The sequence below is a fragment of the Cebus imitator genome, unplaced genomic scaffold (genome assembly GCF_001604975.1).
Source record: "Cebus imitator isolate Cc_AM_T3 unplaced genomic scaffold, Cebus_imitator-1.0 Scaffold41, whole genome shotgun sequence".
Lineage (NCBI taxonomy): Eukaryota > Metazoa > Chordata > Mammalia > Primates > Cebidae > Cebus > Cebus imitator.
In genome coordinates, this window is record NW_016107356.1 from 6,757,301 (window position 1) to 6,775,679 (window position 18,379).

At 54.9% G+C, this 18,379-nt stretch overlaps 1 protein-coding gene across 1 annotated transcript in view; it reads left to right on the forward strand.

The window, feature by feature from the left end:
- The first annotated feature begins 2,909 nt into the window (after positions 1 to 2,909).
- The window catches only part of SIM2 (SIM bHLH transcription factor 2), a 54,750-nt gene continuing 39,280 nt past the window's right edge, over positions 2,910 to 18,379 (forward strand). Inside the window, exons 1-3 of the mRNA XM_017526223.2 lie at positions 2,910 to 3,739; positions 12,993 to 13,075; positions 16,362 to 16,451. Of these exons, the coding sequence (XP_017381712.1) occupies positions 3,565 to 3,739; positions 12,993 to 13,075; positions 16,362 to 16,451 (348 nt within the window). The 5' untranslated portion in view covers positions 2,910 to 3,564. The remainder of the gene's footprint in view (positions 3,740 to 12,992; positions 13,076 to 16,361; positions 16,452 to 18,379) is intronic.

Genomic DNA, 18,379 nt, shown 5'->3' on the forward strand with positions numbered 1-18,379 from the left:
GCTTGCTCGCACGCGCCGCGGGACAGACTGCGGGTAGGGACGCCCTGGGAGCTCCAGACCCCAGTGCGTCCGATCCCTCTCCCGGCCGCCTTTTCCCAGGCCCCAGTCTCCTTTCATTCCCAACTCTGCAAGCTCTTTCGGGGCCAGTGGGTGAGCCGCCATTTCTGACGGTGCTTCGGACTCGGGGTCGTGTGCTGCATCTGTACCTCCCCTCTGGGGCCCGCGAGGCTGGTCCGGGCCTTCTGAGCTGGGCCTTCGGCTTTAGGCCCAATGCCCAGACCCGGAATTTCTTCTCCCCGCGCCAGAAAAGAGAGACATAGGAGGTGTCCCAACCTGCTGTCACCACCGCTGCTCCTGAGGACTTCAGTGAGCACCTGCCCAGTACTTTTCCATTCCAATAGAGCGTCCACCTTACTAAGTGTCCCACATATGGCCTGTGGGTATTCTCGCTAAGAGTCCTTTTCCAAGGGTCCCAGGCTCCCCGTCAGGCAGGGAGAGCTCCGGGACGGCCCCACCAAGGGCTGGGGTTCTTCCTTCTCGATTCCACTGAGGCATCACTGCCCCTCCTACCTGGGAAGCCTCGAGGTGCGGTGCCCGAGTACTTTTGGTACTTCGCGTGGTGCTGTCGGGGACCCCAGACCCACAGCTGCGTGTGCGTGTGTGTGTGCGCGCGCGCATGTACGGCGAAAGGATGTGCTTGGGCAGCTGCTGAGCAGGCGTTGGGTCATCTCACCCCCACTTATCTTCCATTCTTCGAACACGGCCTTGAGCTACCTCCCCCAGCGCACGCTTCGAACCCGTCTTGAGGACGCGTGAACAGAGGCTGCGCCTGGGAAGACAAGTGCGCTTTCCCGTAAAATCCGGGAAATTTACCTTGAGGAAAGTTTCCGTTCCTGTTACTTGTCAGGTTTCTCCCACTTCCACTTAGCCATGTTTCTGCGATCTGAGTAATCCCTTTCAGTCCCGCAAGGAACTCTCCGCGGTCCATAATTGAGGGTCGGAAGTCGTGGGGGTGAGAAACCGCGTTAAATCCTCCCGAAGCCCAGGAGGTGCCAGAGCAGGCTCAGGGGGCCGCCTGCGGAAGCTGCGGCGGGGGACCGGGTCGGTAGCCTCTAACCTCTTGGAGCCCCTATCTCCCAGAGGCCCCGAGCCGGCAGCTATCAGCGCAGCCAGGCGCCGGGTCCTGGGCGCCGAGGTGGGCCCGACTCCTCTGGCTTGAGTATTGCAGACCCGCGCCGCTCGCGCACTGCCCTGTGCTCAAGCCACTGCAACAGGAAAGCCCTCCTGGATCCGAAATCCCAAAGGAAAGCACGTTTCTCTGTGCGCCCGGCTCGCGTGGCATCGCGGTTTCGGAGCACTTCCGCTGTGAGCAAGCTCTGGCCACGATTTGGGCTTCGCAAGGGGCTAGGGACAGGCGAGAGGCGAGCCGGGATTTGCGCACACCTTCCATCCCCTGGAGGGAGCCTGCGCAGCTTCGAACGCCTTCGAACTTTTGACCTTCAAAGGGGTACCGGGAAAAGGTCCAAGCTGCAGGCACGGTTGCCGAAAGCCAGGCCTTTCCTTCCCTGGTGAAGGGAAGGAAAGGGGTACTCAGTCGCTGTCCGACAGCGAGTTTTCGGAGCAGCAGGTTTTTGATCCTGGGCGGGTGGCGAGAGCGGTGACATTGGGCACCCAAATCTCTGCACCCGCAGCCAGGTGTCCTCCCGGCCCGTCCTGACCTCCAGATCACGCACCACACTGCCCCACAGCTCTGCACCCTGCGGCACACGGCCGAGAGTCCCACGTAATGTCGATGCCAAGGAAAGAACTGCCTTGCATTCTCTGCGCCTGTCTTTGGACTGGGGCGCCTGGGAAGCTGGACTCTTGGAAGAGGTGGGGTTATGAGACCGCGGTGGCAGGGGTGCACAGAGGGCTCTGGACCGCACACCATTTCCAGGCTGCAGGAGCGGGACAGGAGAGGACAGAGGAGGGACAAAAGGACTCTTTAGGTCCAAAGTGAACCTGAAGGAGACCTCCGGAATGCCCGGTGGCCGCGTCTTCAATGGTGCCTTCTTTCTCCGATTGCCTTCTGCCTCATCACCATGGGCCCCACCTCCGCCCACCCTGTGACCTGGCTCAGAGACCTTCGCCCTTAAGTGCCCACCCAGCGGCGATCCCCCAAAATTCCAGCTGCTCTGGATCCGGCTGAGCGGCCGCCCGGGCAGTTGGGCCCTGTTTGCTCCGGCGCCCTGGGAGAGGCCTCACCGCTAGGCTGGGCTACCCGGCTCCTCCCTTTCCCTGGCCTGCGCACCCCTGCGGCCTTCCGCTCGTCCTGAGAATGCGACTGTCTCTTTTCACCTTAGTGTTTCGAGGACAGAAAGGGCAGAGGGTCACTTCGGAGCCACTCATGCAGTTCTCTTGTGTGAAATGGGGTGGAGGGGGACTCCTGGCTTTCCCCCTTTCAGCTCTTGGACCTGCGACGCAAGGAGGGCGAGGACCTGGGACCAGCGCACGCTCGGAGGGCTCGGCCCTCCACCGCAGGGTGCCTGGCCGGCGAATGGCGCCGCCTGCTCTCGGTCGCGCCTGCTGGTGACCTGCCCAAGAGCCACAGGGGACACCTTGGCACCCCTCCTTCCCTCGCCCTCCCCGCCGCCCATCCTAGCTCCGGGGTCCGGCGACCCGCGCTCAGGAGCAGGTCCCCGCGGCGCACCGTGTGCACTCACCGCGACTTCCCCGAGCCCGGGGGGCTCGCGGGTCTCTCCGGGGAGAGTCCCTGGAGGCAGCGACGCGGAGGCGCGCCTGTAACTCCAGGGCCGCGGCGGGGTCGGAGGCGAGATTCGCCGCCCCCGCCCCCGCCGCGGTCCCTCCCCCCTACCGCCCCCCCCTCCCGGACCCGGGCGGCCAGTGCTCCGCCCGAAGGCGGGTCCGCCATAAACAAACGCGGCTCGGCCGCACGTGGACCGGGTAACAGCTGCGCTTCGCCACAGATCGAGGGCTCCGGCGCCGCGTCTCCAGACACAGGGAGCCGCCAGAAAGGGCAGGAGAGCGCGCCCGGGCCCGGGCCAGGCCCCAGCCGCCTCCGGCCCGCTCCCCTCCGCTCGCCTCCCGCTCCATGGCTCCCCGGCCGCCGCCGCCCTTGCCGCCCTCGCCGCCCTCCGGTCCGGAGGGGCCTAGCCGCAGCCGCAGCCGGTGCGAACACTCAGAGAAGGAGTAAGCAGAGCCCCTGCCTCCGCGCCCGCCGCCCCCACACCCCCAGGAAGGCTGAGGCAGGAGGGAGGAGGCAAGCGCCAGAAGGAGCGAGCAGGAACGGGGATCCAGGTGCCGCGGGACTGTCCGGCCCGGAGGAGGCTGCGCCCCGGTCGGCGGCGGGCGGAGCGCGGGGCGGCGCCGCCGGGTTGCTCGGAGCTCAGGCCCGGCGGCTGCGGGGAGGCGTCTCGGAGCCCCGGGAGGCCCAACGCACCTGCCTGCGCCCCGCGTCGCGGACTCAGCTGGCTCCCGGCGCCCCCTTCCCCATCCCCGCCGCCAGAGCGGGGCTCCGCGGGCCTGGAGCACGGCCGGGTTTAATATGCCCGGAGCCGAGACGCGATGAAGGAGAAGTCCAAGAATGCGGCCAAGACCAGGAGGGAGAAGGAAAATGGCGAGTTTTACGAGCTGGCCAAGCTGCTCCCGTTGCCGTCGGCCATCACCTCGCAGCTGGACAAAGCGTCCATCATTCGCCTCACCACCAGCTACCTGAAGATGCGCGCCGTCTTCCCGGAAGGTGAGGCTGCAGGTGGGCGGCCGGGAACGCTGGGGAGCCCGGCGGCCTCGGCCCAGGCGGGAAGCGCAAGCCGGTTCTCCCGGAGGGGCTGCCGCGGCCTGGCGTCCAGAGCTGGGGCGTCTGAGGGAGGTTGCGTGAGGGTCTTTGGCTTCGGTGCTGGCTTGGGTAGAAGGGCCAGGGCCGAGGCGGCCGAGGCGACCAAACCCTCTCCTGAGCTGGGTGGGAGCGAATTACGAATTGTTCCAGGGGCAAGCGGTCCCCAAGCCCGCACAGCGCGCGAGTTCTTTCTGGTTTTGTTCTTTCTGCCTTTCCTCCTTTCTCCGCCAAGGCATTCTGGTTTGGTTTGTTTTTTTTTTTCTCTCTCTCTCTCTCTCTCTTTCTCTTTATTTATTTTTTCTTTCTTTATGATTTTCTTTCTTCCTCTTCCTTTCATTCCCTCTCCTTCCTTCCTCCCCCTTCATTCCTTCCTTGGCCAGTGCATTGGTTTGTTTTCTTTCCTTTTCTTCCTTCCTTCCTTCCTTTGGAAGTTCACCCTGGTTTTGTTTTGCTTGCTTGCTTTCCCCTATTCCTTCCTTTCTTTCTCCCTCCCTCCTTCCTTCCTTCTTTCTTTCTACAATTCCCTTTATATTTTCTTCATTCCCCCCTCTCTTTTCTCTTGCTGGAGGAGGTGAAGCGGGGTCTGCTCCACGCGCTGGGAGTCAGCGGGGATCACGGTGAGGCCCAGGCACTGCGGGCTGAGGCGCAGAGCCAGCGTTCGTGTGGAGCCGGAGCCGCTCGTGAGACTGGGGCGGGAGGTCAGGGCAGGAGAGAACCTCGGGTGGTGAGCTGAGATCCGGCTGAAAGCGAGGGGGCCGATTAATTCAAAAATGGCAGACGAAGCTGAGCGCTGCCGTTCTTTTTAGGATTGGAAATGTGCCACAGTGGGCCAGGGGTGTGGGACACGCGGTTCCGAAGACTCGGAACAGAAAGAAATGGTGGTGCGCTGGGTGGACTGTCCCACGTTCCACGCTGGCTGCCGCTGGTGACGGTGGCCGCCCAGCCAGGCACCTCCAAGCAGCAGGTCTCAGGAAGGCCTGGTCACCACAGCGTTCGTTTTTGGTGTCCCAAGGGTTCCTGGCCGAGCGTCTTCCAGCGCCTCTGCCTCCAGCAGCGGGGTCGCTGCGGCCTGGCCAGAAGGATTTTACTCTGCTGGGAGGCGCGCTGCTCTGGGGGCCTGATGAGACCTCTGGGTCCAGGAGCTGGGAGTGGTGTGCCGGCCTCTGGAGCCCGGGGAGCCAGCGCCGGGGTAGGGAGACAACTTCAGCCGCAGGGCACGGGATGGTCTCGGCAGAACAGGCGACAGGTGTCCCTAGGCCGCAGGACGCCTCCAGAGCGCCATCCCCGCCAGGCGCTCTCCTAGAAATCGGAAAGTTCGACCCTTTGCGTTAGGGGCTGCCAAGCCTGTTATTTTTGCTGGCCGCTGGGTCTGGAGCTGCGCTTCTCAACGCCTCCCTGGTGGAGCGCGGAGGGCAGGTCTGCAAGCGCGGCCTCCAGCCCCGCAGCGCAGCGCACCGGCCCGGGAGCCAGGCGCGGGAGGACCCGGGGCAGGGCGCTCTCCACTCAGCGCAGCAGTCCTTGAGCCCAGCGCAGGTTCCTCCCTTTCCTACTCAGAATGAGGCAAAGACGCCCCTGTCCCAGCCCAGCCCCTCCCGCTGAGAGCTGTTGCCCAAGGTGGTCGCTACTGGTCTGCTCAAGGGTGACCCCTTGGCAGAGAAGTAGGGAAGATTCCACTTCGGCAGAAGTTTCAGGGGAAATTAAAAGAGCATTCGGTTTTATGAGTCTCCTTCCCACCGGGGGAGGAACGGTGGTAACTGGTTTGCAGCGATTAGCCGTTTCTTAACCGCATGCAACAAAGCAGGTGTGGAATCTCAAGGCTTCAGCCTTCTTTACTGCCCTCTGCCCCCTTTGGAAATGGAAAAAAAAAAGTCACTGGCTTTTTTTTTCCAGATAAGCCATTGGAGAACAGGATTCCACACTGGCTACCTATTTTATCCTCTTCCTTCCTGTGGTGCTGCGAATGCACTACAGCCTGGGGAACAGAGCAAAAAAAAAAAAAAAGCTTTCGAAGAAACAATCCACAGATTAAATGATTTGTGGTCAATGATTTCGATTAAACCAGAAATGAGTAAGGGAAGGCTGAGAAAAGGTCTGCTCAAAGCTGTTCGGGGTTGGAGGGTTTCCAGGGAGCCTGTTAAACGCTGCGAAGTGGTGGGTGTACGGCTCAGCCACCTTTAAACCGGTCTGTGCATTCTGGCTCTGGAAAGCAAGTCTCCAGGCATTTGGGCTCAGAATTGCTGGGCCCTGAGTGTGTGCGGGGGTGGGTCCTTCTGGGGTTCAGGCCTTGAGCAACTTGCCCTGGTGGCAAATTTGGGAGCAGTTGAAGGGCCTCCCGTGTGTCTTTTGGGGGGGGGTGACCCTGGAAGCTGGCACTCTGGAAGGGGCTGTTTGGCCCTAGAGTTTTGGAAAAGGCCCTGAACCTGTAGGGTACTCCTCGGAAAGAGAAGGGAGCAATGCCCTAGTTCCTCCCGACTCCATTCGTGCAATGCCTGGGGTAGGGGCAGACCTGGAGGGGGTGGACACGCATCCTTGGAATTCGTGAGGACGGCTCTGGGATCTGGGTCCTGCAGCGCTGGGTGGCAACTCCGTTGGGTCACGTCAGTCTGGGGCTGAGGAGTAGGGAAGCTGGGAGCTTGGGGCAGAGGAAGAAGATGCATTTAGAGAGACCTCCATTATGCGAACTGGAATCCATTTATGCAAACTGGTCACCCTTCCAGTAGCTCCAAAGAGTGGCAATGGAATGGCATCTTGATCGATTTAACCTCTTCTCAGGGAATCTGGTTTCTGGATATGGCTGCAGGGCTGGACTGGGGTTTGTCTGAGCTGCCAGGGTCAGGGTGGTGGCCCTAGGAATGTTTAGGGCTGGGGTGGTGCCGAGCTGTGGCAAGGGCTCCCAGATCGCCTCGGGCTCTCAACTGCAAGGTGAAAAAGACCCATGAGGCATTAATCTGGCAAGGGTGGTCTTGCCTGAGAGCAAGCAGATTGCTGGGTTAAAGAATCTAGAGACCAACTTAGGACTCTGGAAGAAAAATATATATATATAGCATAGTCCTAAGGAACTGCAAGAATCACCAGATTAACTCTTCATGCCTGGGGAAATTGAGGCCAGACAGGACACAGCCTTTTCCTAAGGCCCCATAGCAAGGGCAATAACAGGCCAGTTGCTGCCACGAGAGTCCTGTGGAGCCTGTTCTGACCCCACTGCACCCAGGAGCCTGCCAGCCTCTGCCCCTTTAACCCAGGTCTCCTCAGGTGGCAAGACAAAGAAGAGCTCAAAGGGGTTTCTGTGTGCCAAGGCAGAGAGAGGCCACCAGAGCCAGGGTAACCACCCAGCTCAATAACCAGTTTGAGGGCTTGGGGAGTCCTTTCAACATTTATAGCCGGGCTTGAGGCCCTGCTGTCATGCTGTGCTGCTCGGCCTTGGTATCCTTGTCTGCAAAATGGGCCCGTTAGCTATGCACAAGGTTGTTGTGATGAAGGGTGAGGTCGCACAGGCAGAACTGTGCCCCAAGGGGGGAATCCTAAGTGTTGTTCCGACGCCACTCACCCCTCCCTGTGAGCTCCCAATCTTCCTTGGGTTAAAGGAGTCTTGAATGGCAGAGCTGGGGGACTCACTGCCTGGACTTTGAAGACCCCTGCTTTCAGGGTGGCCATCTTTTCTCCCTTTCAGCAGTGAACTAGTAAGTGGGAGGTAGATAGGATGGGGAGGAGGACGGGAGAGCAAAGCTGGCTTTGGACATGGGCTCGAAACTTGGCCAGCTGGCCCTCCTGCAAAGTGTGGCCTTCCCTTCTGGAGAGAAGGGCTTTGGAAACTGGGAAAGCTCTGGGGCAGGTGAGCTCCAGTTGCTCCCTGGCTGTAGCTACTCTAGACCACAGGCAGCAGAACGCAGGGCAGCCTCTGCTCCTTGGAGGTAGGAAGGAGCATCTCCAGCACCAGACTCAGCAGTGCCACCACCAACCTGGCACAACCAACTGGTCCCAGGACCCGGCTCAGTGGTGAAGTTGGAAACCAAGGTTGAGTCTCCCCATCTCCCTTTCCCCAACCCAAAAGACCCAAGACGTGTGCGGGTGAAAGAGGGAGAAGGAATTGCTTCTCCAGAAACTGCCATTCGCCCACACAAGAAGAGTTGGCGTTCAAGGTCTGAACTCGTCCAGTGACCAGGAGCCTTTGGGTTTAAATTCAGCTACAGGTGCCCCATCACCTCTTCCACCTGAGCATGCCGGGCAAAGCCAGGTTATCTTAGGAATTGTTTCCCAGATTGAAACAACTTGATTTGGAGAGTTGGGTGAAGAGAAACTCACCCTATAGACATCAGGGCATCATAGGTGTGAGGCCGCTGTCTACGGCTCCTGGAAAAAATGCAGATTTATTAAAGGAACAGTGTAGATCTTTACAAACCTTTCCCGGTCTCTGCTTTGAAGCCTGCCGGACTGCAACAGGGGATCCAGGAGGGAAAGCCCGCTGGCGCACAGGGGACAATCCGGGAAGTGGTAAAGCGGACACTAGGGCACAGGGCCTACGCTTTCGTTGGAGGCGAGGAGCTGGAGTGCGCGCAGCAGATTCAGCGCGGGGCTGGAGGAGGACCCGAATCCCTGGCCCCCGGGGCAGAAAGGAAGCGTCCGGGTGGCTGTGGGTGCCAAGCTTCTCGGAGCCAGCAGCTGCTGGGGCTGTGTCCACACACCCCGGGTCTGGGCTCCGGAAATGTAGGTGCGGGCCTTCGGTCTGTCCTCAGAGCAAGTAGGATACTTGCAGGCGACAAGCCTGGCCAGGCTAGGAGCCTCCTTCCTTGCCCCTCCCCGTGGGCCAAGGGAGGCCTGCTGGGGTGTCCCCATGACCACCCCCTTCTCACCCTATCCCCAGTTTGTAAAAGGGTTCAAGGGGGAGCTTTTCAGGTACCTGGGAGAGAACAGGAATGCCCCCAGGCTGGAGAAGGGTTGAAGCCCGCAGAGGTGCCCCGAATTGCAACAATTTACTGGGGTCCTTGGATGGGGAAAGGAGGCTTAGAGTCTCAAGCTGTAGGCTGTCCTAGAGCGGCGAGGTGAGGACCTGGCCCCAAACTCCCTCCTTATGCCCTGGCACAGGTTCCAGGCAGTTGGTGTCCCCGGGGGAGCCCCTTGAGACCACCGCCCCTGCAGGGGGGTCCTGCCGCAGCTTCTGGGTGGTAAACGCTGAGGTCGAGAGTGAGGGAGCTGAAGAGGCTGCCAGCGTGGAAAGCGCCAGGATCCGAGTGTGCTGCCTGGAGCAGGGAGAGAAAGAGGCAGCCAGTCCTTCCCCACCTCTCCTTCCAACACGTATCCTTCTCGACTTCAGAGTGGTTTGCAATCCGAAAGTGTGACCTAGCGTCCTCAGAGGGCCACTGGTCACGCTCCCCAGGGACACCCCTTTCCCTTTCCCCCCAGCGCCCTCTGGAGAGGGTGATAATTGGGGGAGGAGAGGCTGTTGGCAGGGAGGGGGTGGGAAGGCCAGAGCAGGCTACACCAAGTGTGGCAAACACCGGGCCTCGGGCTGGGCCGCGTCATTTAATTCCATAAAATTCCATTTTGGAGGTGAGAAATAGAGGTTAGAGTTCAGGCTCTTCTGGAGATCAGACCCCAAAGATGGGCCCAGCTAGCGTCTTAAACTGGGGAGGAGGAGTCGGGAGGAGGTGAGACCCCTGCACCCAGGTGGGGGCTCCCAAACTCTTCCAGATTTTCCACACTCCCAGGTGTGATTTTCCTTGGAGCACTGGGAGTAGGGCAGGCACTTTCTTGTAGTTAACTGCATTTGATATTCACAAGAACCCTGTGAGGAGTCCTTGTCACTGTTTCTAGATGCCTGAGGTTGCCGGAGGGGCAGTGAGAGAACGAATGGCCTTCTAACGTGGTGTTCCTACCAAAGTCCACGCTGGTCTCCCCAGCTGGACCCACGGTCCCAGCCACCACCCAGTGAAGGTGTGAGGTTTGTTGTACCTCCTTTACAGGTCCCCTTTAGGTCCCTCAGGAAGGGGGGGCCACCTCACAGCTCAGGCCCTCTCTCCCCCTTCGCTCCCAAATGCTCTTCTTGGTGTGGTGCTGTTTGTAGTCTGTGACCTGAATCTGGAGGTACCCCCCCCTCCAGGGCCAGCTCCCGGAGAGGAAAGATTGGAAAGATCGCTTAGAGGCAGCGTCCGTCAGTCCGTGGTGTGAGGGACAGCAGGCAGGGTGTGGGTACCCACAAGCACACACTCACAGGTGCTGGGGGGAAGGGGGGAGGGAGGTGCTGGCTCCCTTTCCCTCCATTTCTCCCTGGGGGTCCCAGCAACCTGGTCATCCCTGACTTCCAATAGCACAGAGTCCCCACAGATCTTGCAGTGCTCTGCAGGGGTGCAGGGAGCCCCCATTACTGCACCCCTCCCCCCACCCCTCTACCACTCTGGCAGGAAGCTACAGGCTGGGTCGGGGACCCCTGGCTGCTCCAGGAGAGCAGTGAGTGCTGGGAGCCGATAGCCCCAAGGTGCCTAGCCCAGACTCTTCCCACCCCCTATTTTTGAAATAAAGCCTTTGGTTAGGTCCAGACAAGGGCCATGTGCTCAGCACTTCACTTTTGCAGGACGTCTATCGCTTTACATACCGAGACAACTTTCTTTCGTTACAAATCTTTATTTAGTCTCTGCATTCAGCCCAAAGTAGATTTTTATGGGCTAAGTGAAAAAGCTTCGTCCGCATTGGTTTCTAATGGAAGAGCTGGCAGCGCCACCACCACCGCCGGAGGGTGGGGTGGCCTAGACACGGGGGTTCTTGGGAGGAACATCTAGCGCCGGGCCACCTCCACCAGGTCAGAAAGGGACGTTTGCACCAAATCTCCACCAGCAAAGCAGAGGCTTTGGGGAAATACAGAAAAACTGTAATGGTAGGACAGACAAGTTCTCTTGAAGTGTGCGGGTATTTGAATTATGCAGAAAATTGTCCCGTGTGCCCACATTTGCATGTAGAACCAGAGTCTTCAACACGGCTTTCGGGCATCCCCGGTAGCAGAGTCTGGTCTGGGGTTCATTTCCCTAGGTGCAGATTTCTCCCAAGTCTTCCCGTCATGGGCTTTGCAAGAAGCCAGGGCCCAGGTGCTACTCTCACCTTCAGCACCACACAGGCGAGGGTGGCTCCAGGACACTGCCCAACCCCAGGAACGACCCAGCAGCAGAGAAAAGGACAGTCACCAGGGTGCATTTGTCCATTTTTAGAAATCAGAATTCCTAGGTCCTTAGTAAAGTCTTACTTCACCAAACCCCAGAGCCTTCAAATTTTGGTTCTTGCCATTGCTGGTTAAACGATTGTAAATGCTGCCGCCACCAGGCCGTCAGCCTGGGTGTCTGGGTGCCTGGATGCCTGGGTGTCTGGGTGCCTGGGTGTCTGGGCGTCTGGAAGGAAGGGCCTGCTGGTGAGAGCACAGGGAGCGCCGCTGTGATCACGGTGATGATGATGCGGGGGAGCGCATCCCGAGGTTAAAAAGCCACCTCTGCCCCCGTGGTGGAGGCTGGGGACTCCAAATAATGAGCTGTGATTGAATTCCCGGGATCGAGCTTGTGAAATTAGCCATCCCCTCAGCCAGGATAAGCCCCTAAGTCCTTGAGCCCAGGAGGAGAAATTAAAAGTCGTCTCTTTTTTAGGCGTGGAATAGTTTTGGGGTTTTTTGTTCATTTGCTTGTTTAAGTTTTTTTTTTTTTTTTTTTTTTTTTAAGTGTTTAGTTGCCAAACAGGGAAGGTTTTGTGAAGCCTTCCCGCTGCCCTGGGTGGAGGTGTCCCTGGCGCTCCCGGAGACCGCTGAGAGACCCGGGGTGTCTGGGGTGACTACACTGAGACTCCTGGGAAACCCATTCGGGGCTGCCCGCTAGGAAGGGCTTTGCAGCCCCGGGAACGGTCTGCAGGATCTCCACGGCTGGTGAGGATCCCCGTCCCTCTTATCCTGCGCTGTCGGGGGTCCTGCCGTTGGTTCGGCGCTGGCGGCACTGCACGCAGGCAGGAAGCAGAGGGCTGGTACTGGGCCTGGCCTGCAGGGTTGGGGCAGGGGACGCGCCAGCAGCCCCGAGCTTACTCCGCAGGGATCCCAGTGGTGGTGGGGCGTTGTCCTGGGGGGGGGGGTTGGGGTGCAGGCGGTGCACCGACCCTCGCCATCTGGTGCGGCAGCTACGGCGCTTGTTGGAGGGTCTACAGCCAGGCTCCCAGCGGAGAGATTGCGGGGAGCGTTCGGGGGTTGTTCCAGCCTGCGCTAAGCGCCACTGCCTCGCCCGACTTTCCTGCTTCCTCGGAGTGTGCAGGGGAAGCCTGGGGTCTCGAGAGGTGCAGGAGCCGGGCCAAGGGTGCAGCAGGAGGAGAGCTTGGGTGGGCAGGGCCCTAGTTCCCCTGGTTTGCAACACTCTTTGGCAGCCTTTGGGAAGGTGGTGAGGAAGGGCAGGAGGCCTGCTGAGCGGAGGGGCCCGGGGTCCCTGATTATGTGACAACGGACCCTTTCCAGTTCGGCCTGTGACCCATCCCTCTCCCACCGCCTGTAGATTGGAGTCTGCTCTTGGGAGTCCCCAGGTATACCCCTCCCAGGCAGAAGCTGTCGGATTGGAAGGGGGACCACAAGCGCGTCCCCGTGTGAGAGCTGGGGAGCCTGAGGGGTAGCGTGTAGGGGGCTTTTTATAAGGCTAGAGCTGCCTCCTGGGCGGCGGGGACTTTCTGTCTTAGCCTCTCTGCCTTTGGGAAAACGAGGAGTTGCCGGAGACGCAAGGAAAGAAAGGAGGGAGGGAAGGAGGGTCCTTGGGGGAATATTTACAGGTCAAATCGATATCCCCATTTGGCCACGAGAATGGCGATTTCAAAGCAGATTAGATTACTTTGTGGCATTTCAAATAAAACGGCAATTTCAGGGCCATGAATACGTGGGCGACCCGCGGGAGCGGTGGGCCTGGCAGCCTCGCAGAGGCGTCCGGGCTGCCGGCCACAGCGGGGATTTCTCCCTCGGCCTTTTCCTTTTTAACCGAGGGCAAAGGAGAGACTATGAGAGCACAGATGGCGGCTGCAGAGCCTGGGAAGCGACTGGAGGACGCGGGGGACTCGTGGAGAGGGCTGGCAGCGTGCAGGGGTTCCGCGTGACCGGCCTGCCGCCCAGGCATCCGGCTGGGCGCTGCAGTTTACTGATTTGCTTTCTTTCCTCCTCCAGGTTTAGGAGATGCGTGGGGACAGCCGAGTCGCACCGGGCCCCTGGACAGTGTCGCCAAGGAGCTGGGATCGCACTTGCTGCAGGTAGAGCGGCCGAGCCAGGGGAGGAGCTCAGCCGCCGCAGGCTCCCCTCTGACCCCCACCCCAGCATAACAGGCGCTCCTTCCCCGAGGAGCGCCACGCAGATTCAGAGGCTGCCGGGGGCTGGGGATAGGGTTGGTCCCTACTGCGGAGGGACAGGGCTCCGGATGGACCCTTAGCATGTCGGATGCGGCCTGTGGCCAACTCTACCTTAACCCTACATCTGCCCCCACACCCCGCCGAAGGCCCCAGGAGTCCCCAGGTCACCTGAGACCTAGGCCAAAGTCGCCTCGCCTCCCGAGCGAGGTTAAGTCCTTTCCAGCCTCACTTCCCTCGGCAGCTTCCACTCAGCTTGCTCTGTACCAGGTGCTAGGGCCGGAGCAGCAGGAATGATCACGCTGCTTTGAGCTCCAAAGTATTCGGCCTGTTTGCAGGGGGTGCGAGGACCGAGAGAGAGCATCAATAATGGAATATTAAAAGGGCACTCTCCAGCGCTTACTGCAGGCCACATTCAGTTCCAGACTTGACTGTATCATCTGCCTTCCCCTCCCATCCAGAGTGGGTTCTGTTTTTTGTTTGGTTTGTTTGGTTTTGGTTTTGTTTGTTTTTTGAGACTGTCTAGCTCTGTGGCCCAGGCTGGAGTGCAATGGCCTGATCTCGGCTCTCTGCAAACTCTGCCTCCTGGGTTCAAGTGATTCTCCTGCCTCAGCCTTTTGGGTAGCTGGGATTACAGGCACTCACCGTCATGACTGGCTAGTTTTTGTATTTTTGCAGAAATAGGGTTTCACCATGTTGGCCAGGCTGGTCTCAAACTCGACCTCTAGTGATCCACCCACTTCAGATGTTGAGCCAACATCCCTTGACTGGGTTCTGTTTTTAACTGCATTTTTTTTTTAGAGAAGGAAATTGAGGCACAGAGAGGTTAAATAACATGCCTAAGGTCACACAGCAAGAGGTGGAGCAGGGTTAACCCATTGGCCTAGCTCGAGAGCCCACCCGAGTAGCCAGAACTTGGTGAGGCCACCAGGCTCTTGCTTGGTTTGGGGCCAGGTGCTTAGCACCCCAGCCCAGGGCCATTCACCCTGCAGGAGCTGCACCCATCCCTGACCTCACCTTTTCCCTGGCAGCAGAGGGGCTTTTCGGGTCTCCCGGGTAGCCCTGAGTACAGCCCACCACTTCCAGATGGGCGGTTGGCGCTGGCCGGGGACAGATCCTGGTCTTTCAAATGCCCTTTACAGAGCCTCATCAACGACCCGATTCATTCCGCCCTCTCCTGTCATTTGTCTCTGCCATCGAAAAATGCCTACCGAGAGCTACTCTGCATTTCCGCCCTCTAGTTTATGTTTTACTTAAAAAAAAAAAAAAAAAAAAAAAGTTGGCTGCAGGATGCCGTGACTTAGGTCAGCGAGTCAGCCGGAGCTCTGTGTTTCCATAAAGCAGATCTTTTCACAACTCTCTTGCCCCAAATGCCCTAGTGTGGTTTATTTTTTAAAATGTATGCCTGGGGAGGAGAAGACCCAGGGAATATTTGAAACCCCAGCTTTTACAACATAAAGCTCATGGTGTGGCCACGCTGGGTAATGGCGCTCTGGGAGCCCTGCCCAGGCGGCCTCTGCTCCCCCTCCTTCACTTCCAGCTTCAGCTGAGTGCGTTGCATGTTTCATACTCCTACATATTATAAGTGACACTAATATCAGGGACAACTAAGTACTGGGGAACTTCGGTGAGAACCTGGCTGGCAAAGTCAACACCTCCAGACTTCTCCAAGCTACATTTCTTAAATTAATTCCGGAGTGGTGTGTGGACGGGCATCTTTGCAGTTATACATGTAAGTGAATTAGGTCATTTGAAGCTATGAAGGCGTACCCAACGTTTTTCATTAAGAATATTATTTTTTTAGCTACTGCTGGCAACTGTTAGAATTTAATTATGATCATTTTCCTCTTTTCCTCGCTATCCCAGATATGGCTGGTTGTGAGATACTTTTTCACTAAATGTGTCTCCTTAATGCTTTTGGAGTTAAGCAAGCATGCCCAAAGCGCCAAGACATTTATAACTTTAGAAACTGCTGTATAGTTTATATTTTTGGAACACCACAGGTTTAGTTGGGAAAATATTTTGCAGCTGAGTTAGAAGCTTGAAAGTTTGGCTTATAATCAAGATGCTGATTTTCACCCTCAGTATCGGGAAAGGTAATGATAGTTTAGTTGGCAAAGACTTTTTGCAGCAAACTGTGTTTGAGACAGCAGAATCTAAGGATATCTTTCAAGTTTCACTTACGCTACATACTTTTTAGCCCCCTCTCTAGGGGTGGGGGTGGGGGTGGCTTAGAAAAACCAAAAGTAATCTGGTTTCAATTACACACTGTAAAAATAGAATTTGTGGCCAGAAATTAATTTGGAATATTTTTTATGGGGGCAGCATTGTGGGTTGTAAGAGTCTTTCACCAACTTTATTGCTTTTCTTTGGTTCTGGATCTAAAATATGAATGAGTAAATAAAATACGGTTTCCTTTTTCAAAAATAATTTAGTCTTTTTATCCTTGACACATAATCATTACCTTTTTATTTGTCTTAATTACCTCTTATAATTTTGCTTTATTTTTGAGGGCTAGCCAACTTAGGCAAAAATCAGAATTTCATTTGGGTAGTTTTCATTTTTCAGAAGTCGATACTTTTTCTCCTTGAATTTTGCAAATGTCATTTGATCTCTTGCAAATTCTAAATAATTAGTTCTGTAGACATCGTCTGGTAAAATAACCAGGTATTTTGTTTTATTTTCTGGGCAGCGGTAGTGTTCGGAATTTATTATTCAAACGGTACTTAGAGGTAACTAGAAAATTGTGGCAAATAAAGCATATGTCCTAGTGGTAGAAATGACTGCCAATTATGACATAAAATGGTCTATATAGTGGTAGATTTTCCCCTAAGTACCATAGAACTCCGGATTTGTACTAAGTGCTAAAATAACCCCAAACAATAAAGCTACTACATTTAAACTGAGCATGATAGGAATTCTCAAATTCCTATTTTGCATAATTTTTGTGATGTGGATGTACGATTGTTTCTAAAGTGCTTTAAAAGCATTTTAGAGCCTGGCTGGGGAACTAAACCCTGGGTGCTGTTTCCTACAGTTCTTCTTAAGACCCTGGGCTTCGTTTTTGCATTTAGCAAGCATGTGTAGATGACCAGATTTGATATATCCCTCCATCCCAGTGACCGTCCCATTGTTAGACTGAACTCTAATGTCGAATGATCATCTCTTATTCTGACGTTTTTATCTTTTACAGACTTTGGATGGATTTGTTTTTGTGGTAGCATCTGATGGCAAAATTATGTATATTTCCGAGACTGCTTCTGTCCATTTAGGCTTGTCCCAGGTGGGTATTGAATAATTTTATGTGCAACCAAAATATTAAATGAAGTGATAGCCGATTTTGATAGCCTCGCCCAACTTGAAAACAAGTCTGTTTAAGTGTTTGCTTTTGTGTGGGAACAGAATCCCAAATTGCAAAATTCTCTTCTCAGGACATCCCTCAGGGTTTTTTTTTTGTTGTTGTTGTTGTTGTTGTTGTTGTTGTTTTTGTTACAGCCATATTTCTTTATATAACAAGAATCATTTTCAGAATAGCAGTGACTACAGTTTGACAACCCCTTGTGTGAGCTATTGGCCTGAGAAACACAATCTGGTAGCAGGAAATCTTCACAAGATAATATATTTGATCTTCTGCATATTGCGTTTTACTTTTTTACTTTCTTTTTCCCTTGGGGTTCATGACCAGTGTGTCTTCACCACATCAGCCTTGTTCTGAGATTCATTCTGTCCCATGCCCTGGATGATCTGCTTACGTAGTAATGCTAGATGCCCTGAAAAGAGCTTCACAGTGGGACAAGTTTCAGTCCACACTTGCTGGTCTGCATGTGGTATTATGAGTTGCTATAAAGCAAGAGGTAAGCTGATGTGGAACATGGATTTTATGCAGAATGTGCTTTGGGGAGAGAGAATGGGGAGGGGTAGATTTATGAGTGTTCACATGGAATTCAGGGTCATTTTTCCTGACTTTTTCCAGTTCAGTGGTTGTTTCAGCAAAGCATTTTATATGCTTGTGATAGAAACTCATAAAACTCGGTTTACTACTGTTCTGCATAGCAAGGTCTTAGTTTCTTTAGAACATCCTAATATGACCCATTTTTCTGGAAAGATGGAATCATCTTCTGAAAAGGGTCCATGGTTTCCTTATACGAAAGAGGGGGACTCAGCTTTCTCTCTCCCTGGTAAGCCAAGGGTTTGGTGGAGGATTTGAGGGCTTGCTGGGTCCATTGAATGTCTGAAAAGGGAGAGTGTAACTGATATTCCCATTCACCTGCCTGACTTAACGAATGGGGATCATGATTTTTAAGTCACATTTTAAACTACATATAGGAACTAAATGTTTCTTCACGTTGTGATCTATCAGAGTGATTTTTCGCCATAACTGAAGACACATGGGAATTAATGATAGATGCAGTAGATGGGTTCCAGAGAGGCACATGAGGAATTTGAATTACACCTGGCTCCTGATGTAGGGAAGCCAAAATCAAACATGCCAATTCATGTGGCTTCAGTTTGCTCACTGAAAAACAAAATGACCACATTTGGCAAGCTGCATCTGGTGTATTCCTTTTATTTTTCTGCCAATACTTTTTTAAAATATAAACTTGCTATTTGTTTACAACCTTCTCTTCTGATGTATGGATCTCCTTATCCAGGTCCACGTGAGTTTATGTAACTCTGTGTTTCTTAGGCAAAGCCCTTTGAAATGAATTACTTATTACAATGATTTGGAAGTTTTTCTCTTCCTTTTCTCTGCTTTTATCAAACCAAGTCTCCCAAATAGTTTCCTAAGGCTTGGCTCGTACCTATGTGATTCATGGGATTAGTGCACTTGTAGAATGGGAACTACTGTTGGGAGTAGGAAATTTACTATTTTCCATAATTATTAGATTGGTACAAAAGTAAACGTGGTCTTTCCACTACTTTTAATGGCAATGACTGCAATTACTTTTGCACCAACCTAATATTATTCTCTGAATTTCTACCTTGCCCTGTTTAGAATTATTCAGGGCCCTTAAGTTGTACCTAGACTAGTTTCTGCTTCTCACTTGGCCCGATTACTTACCTTTTTTCAATAGTTTAGGAAACTTTTCATAGTCTTACAGTAATGTCACACACACAACAAAACATTTCACATACTTTTAAAGATGACTGATGGAAAATGTTTTAAAACAGGTAAAGTCACTGTTATCAAATATTAAATTTAGATCAGAG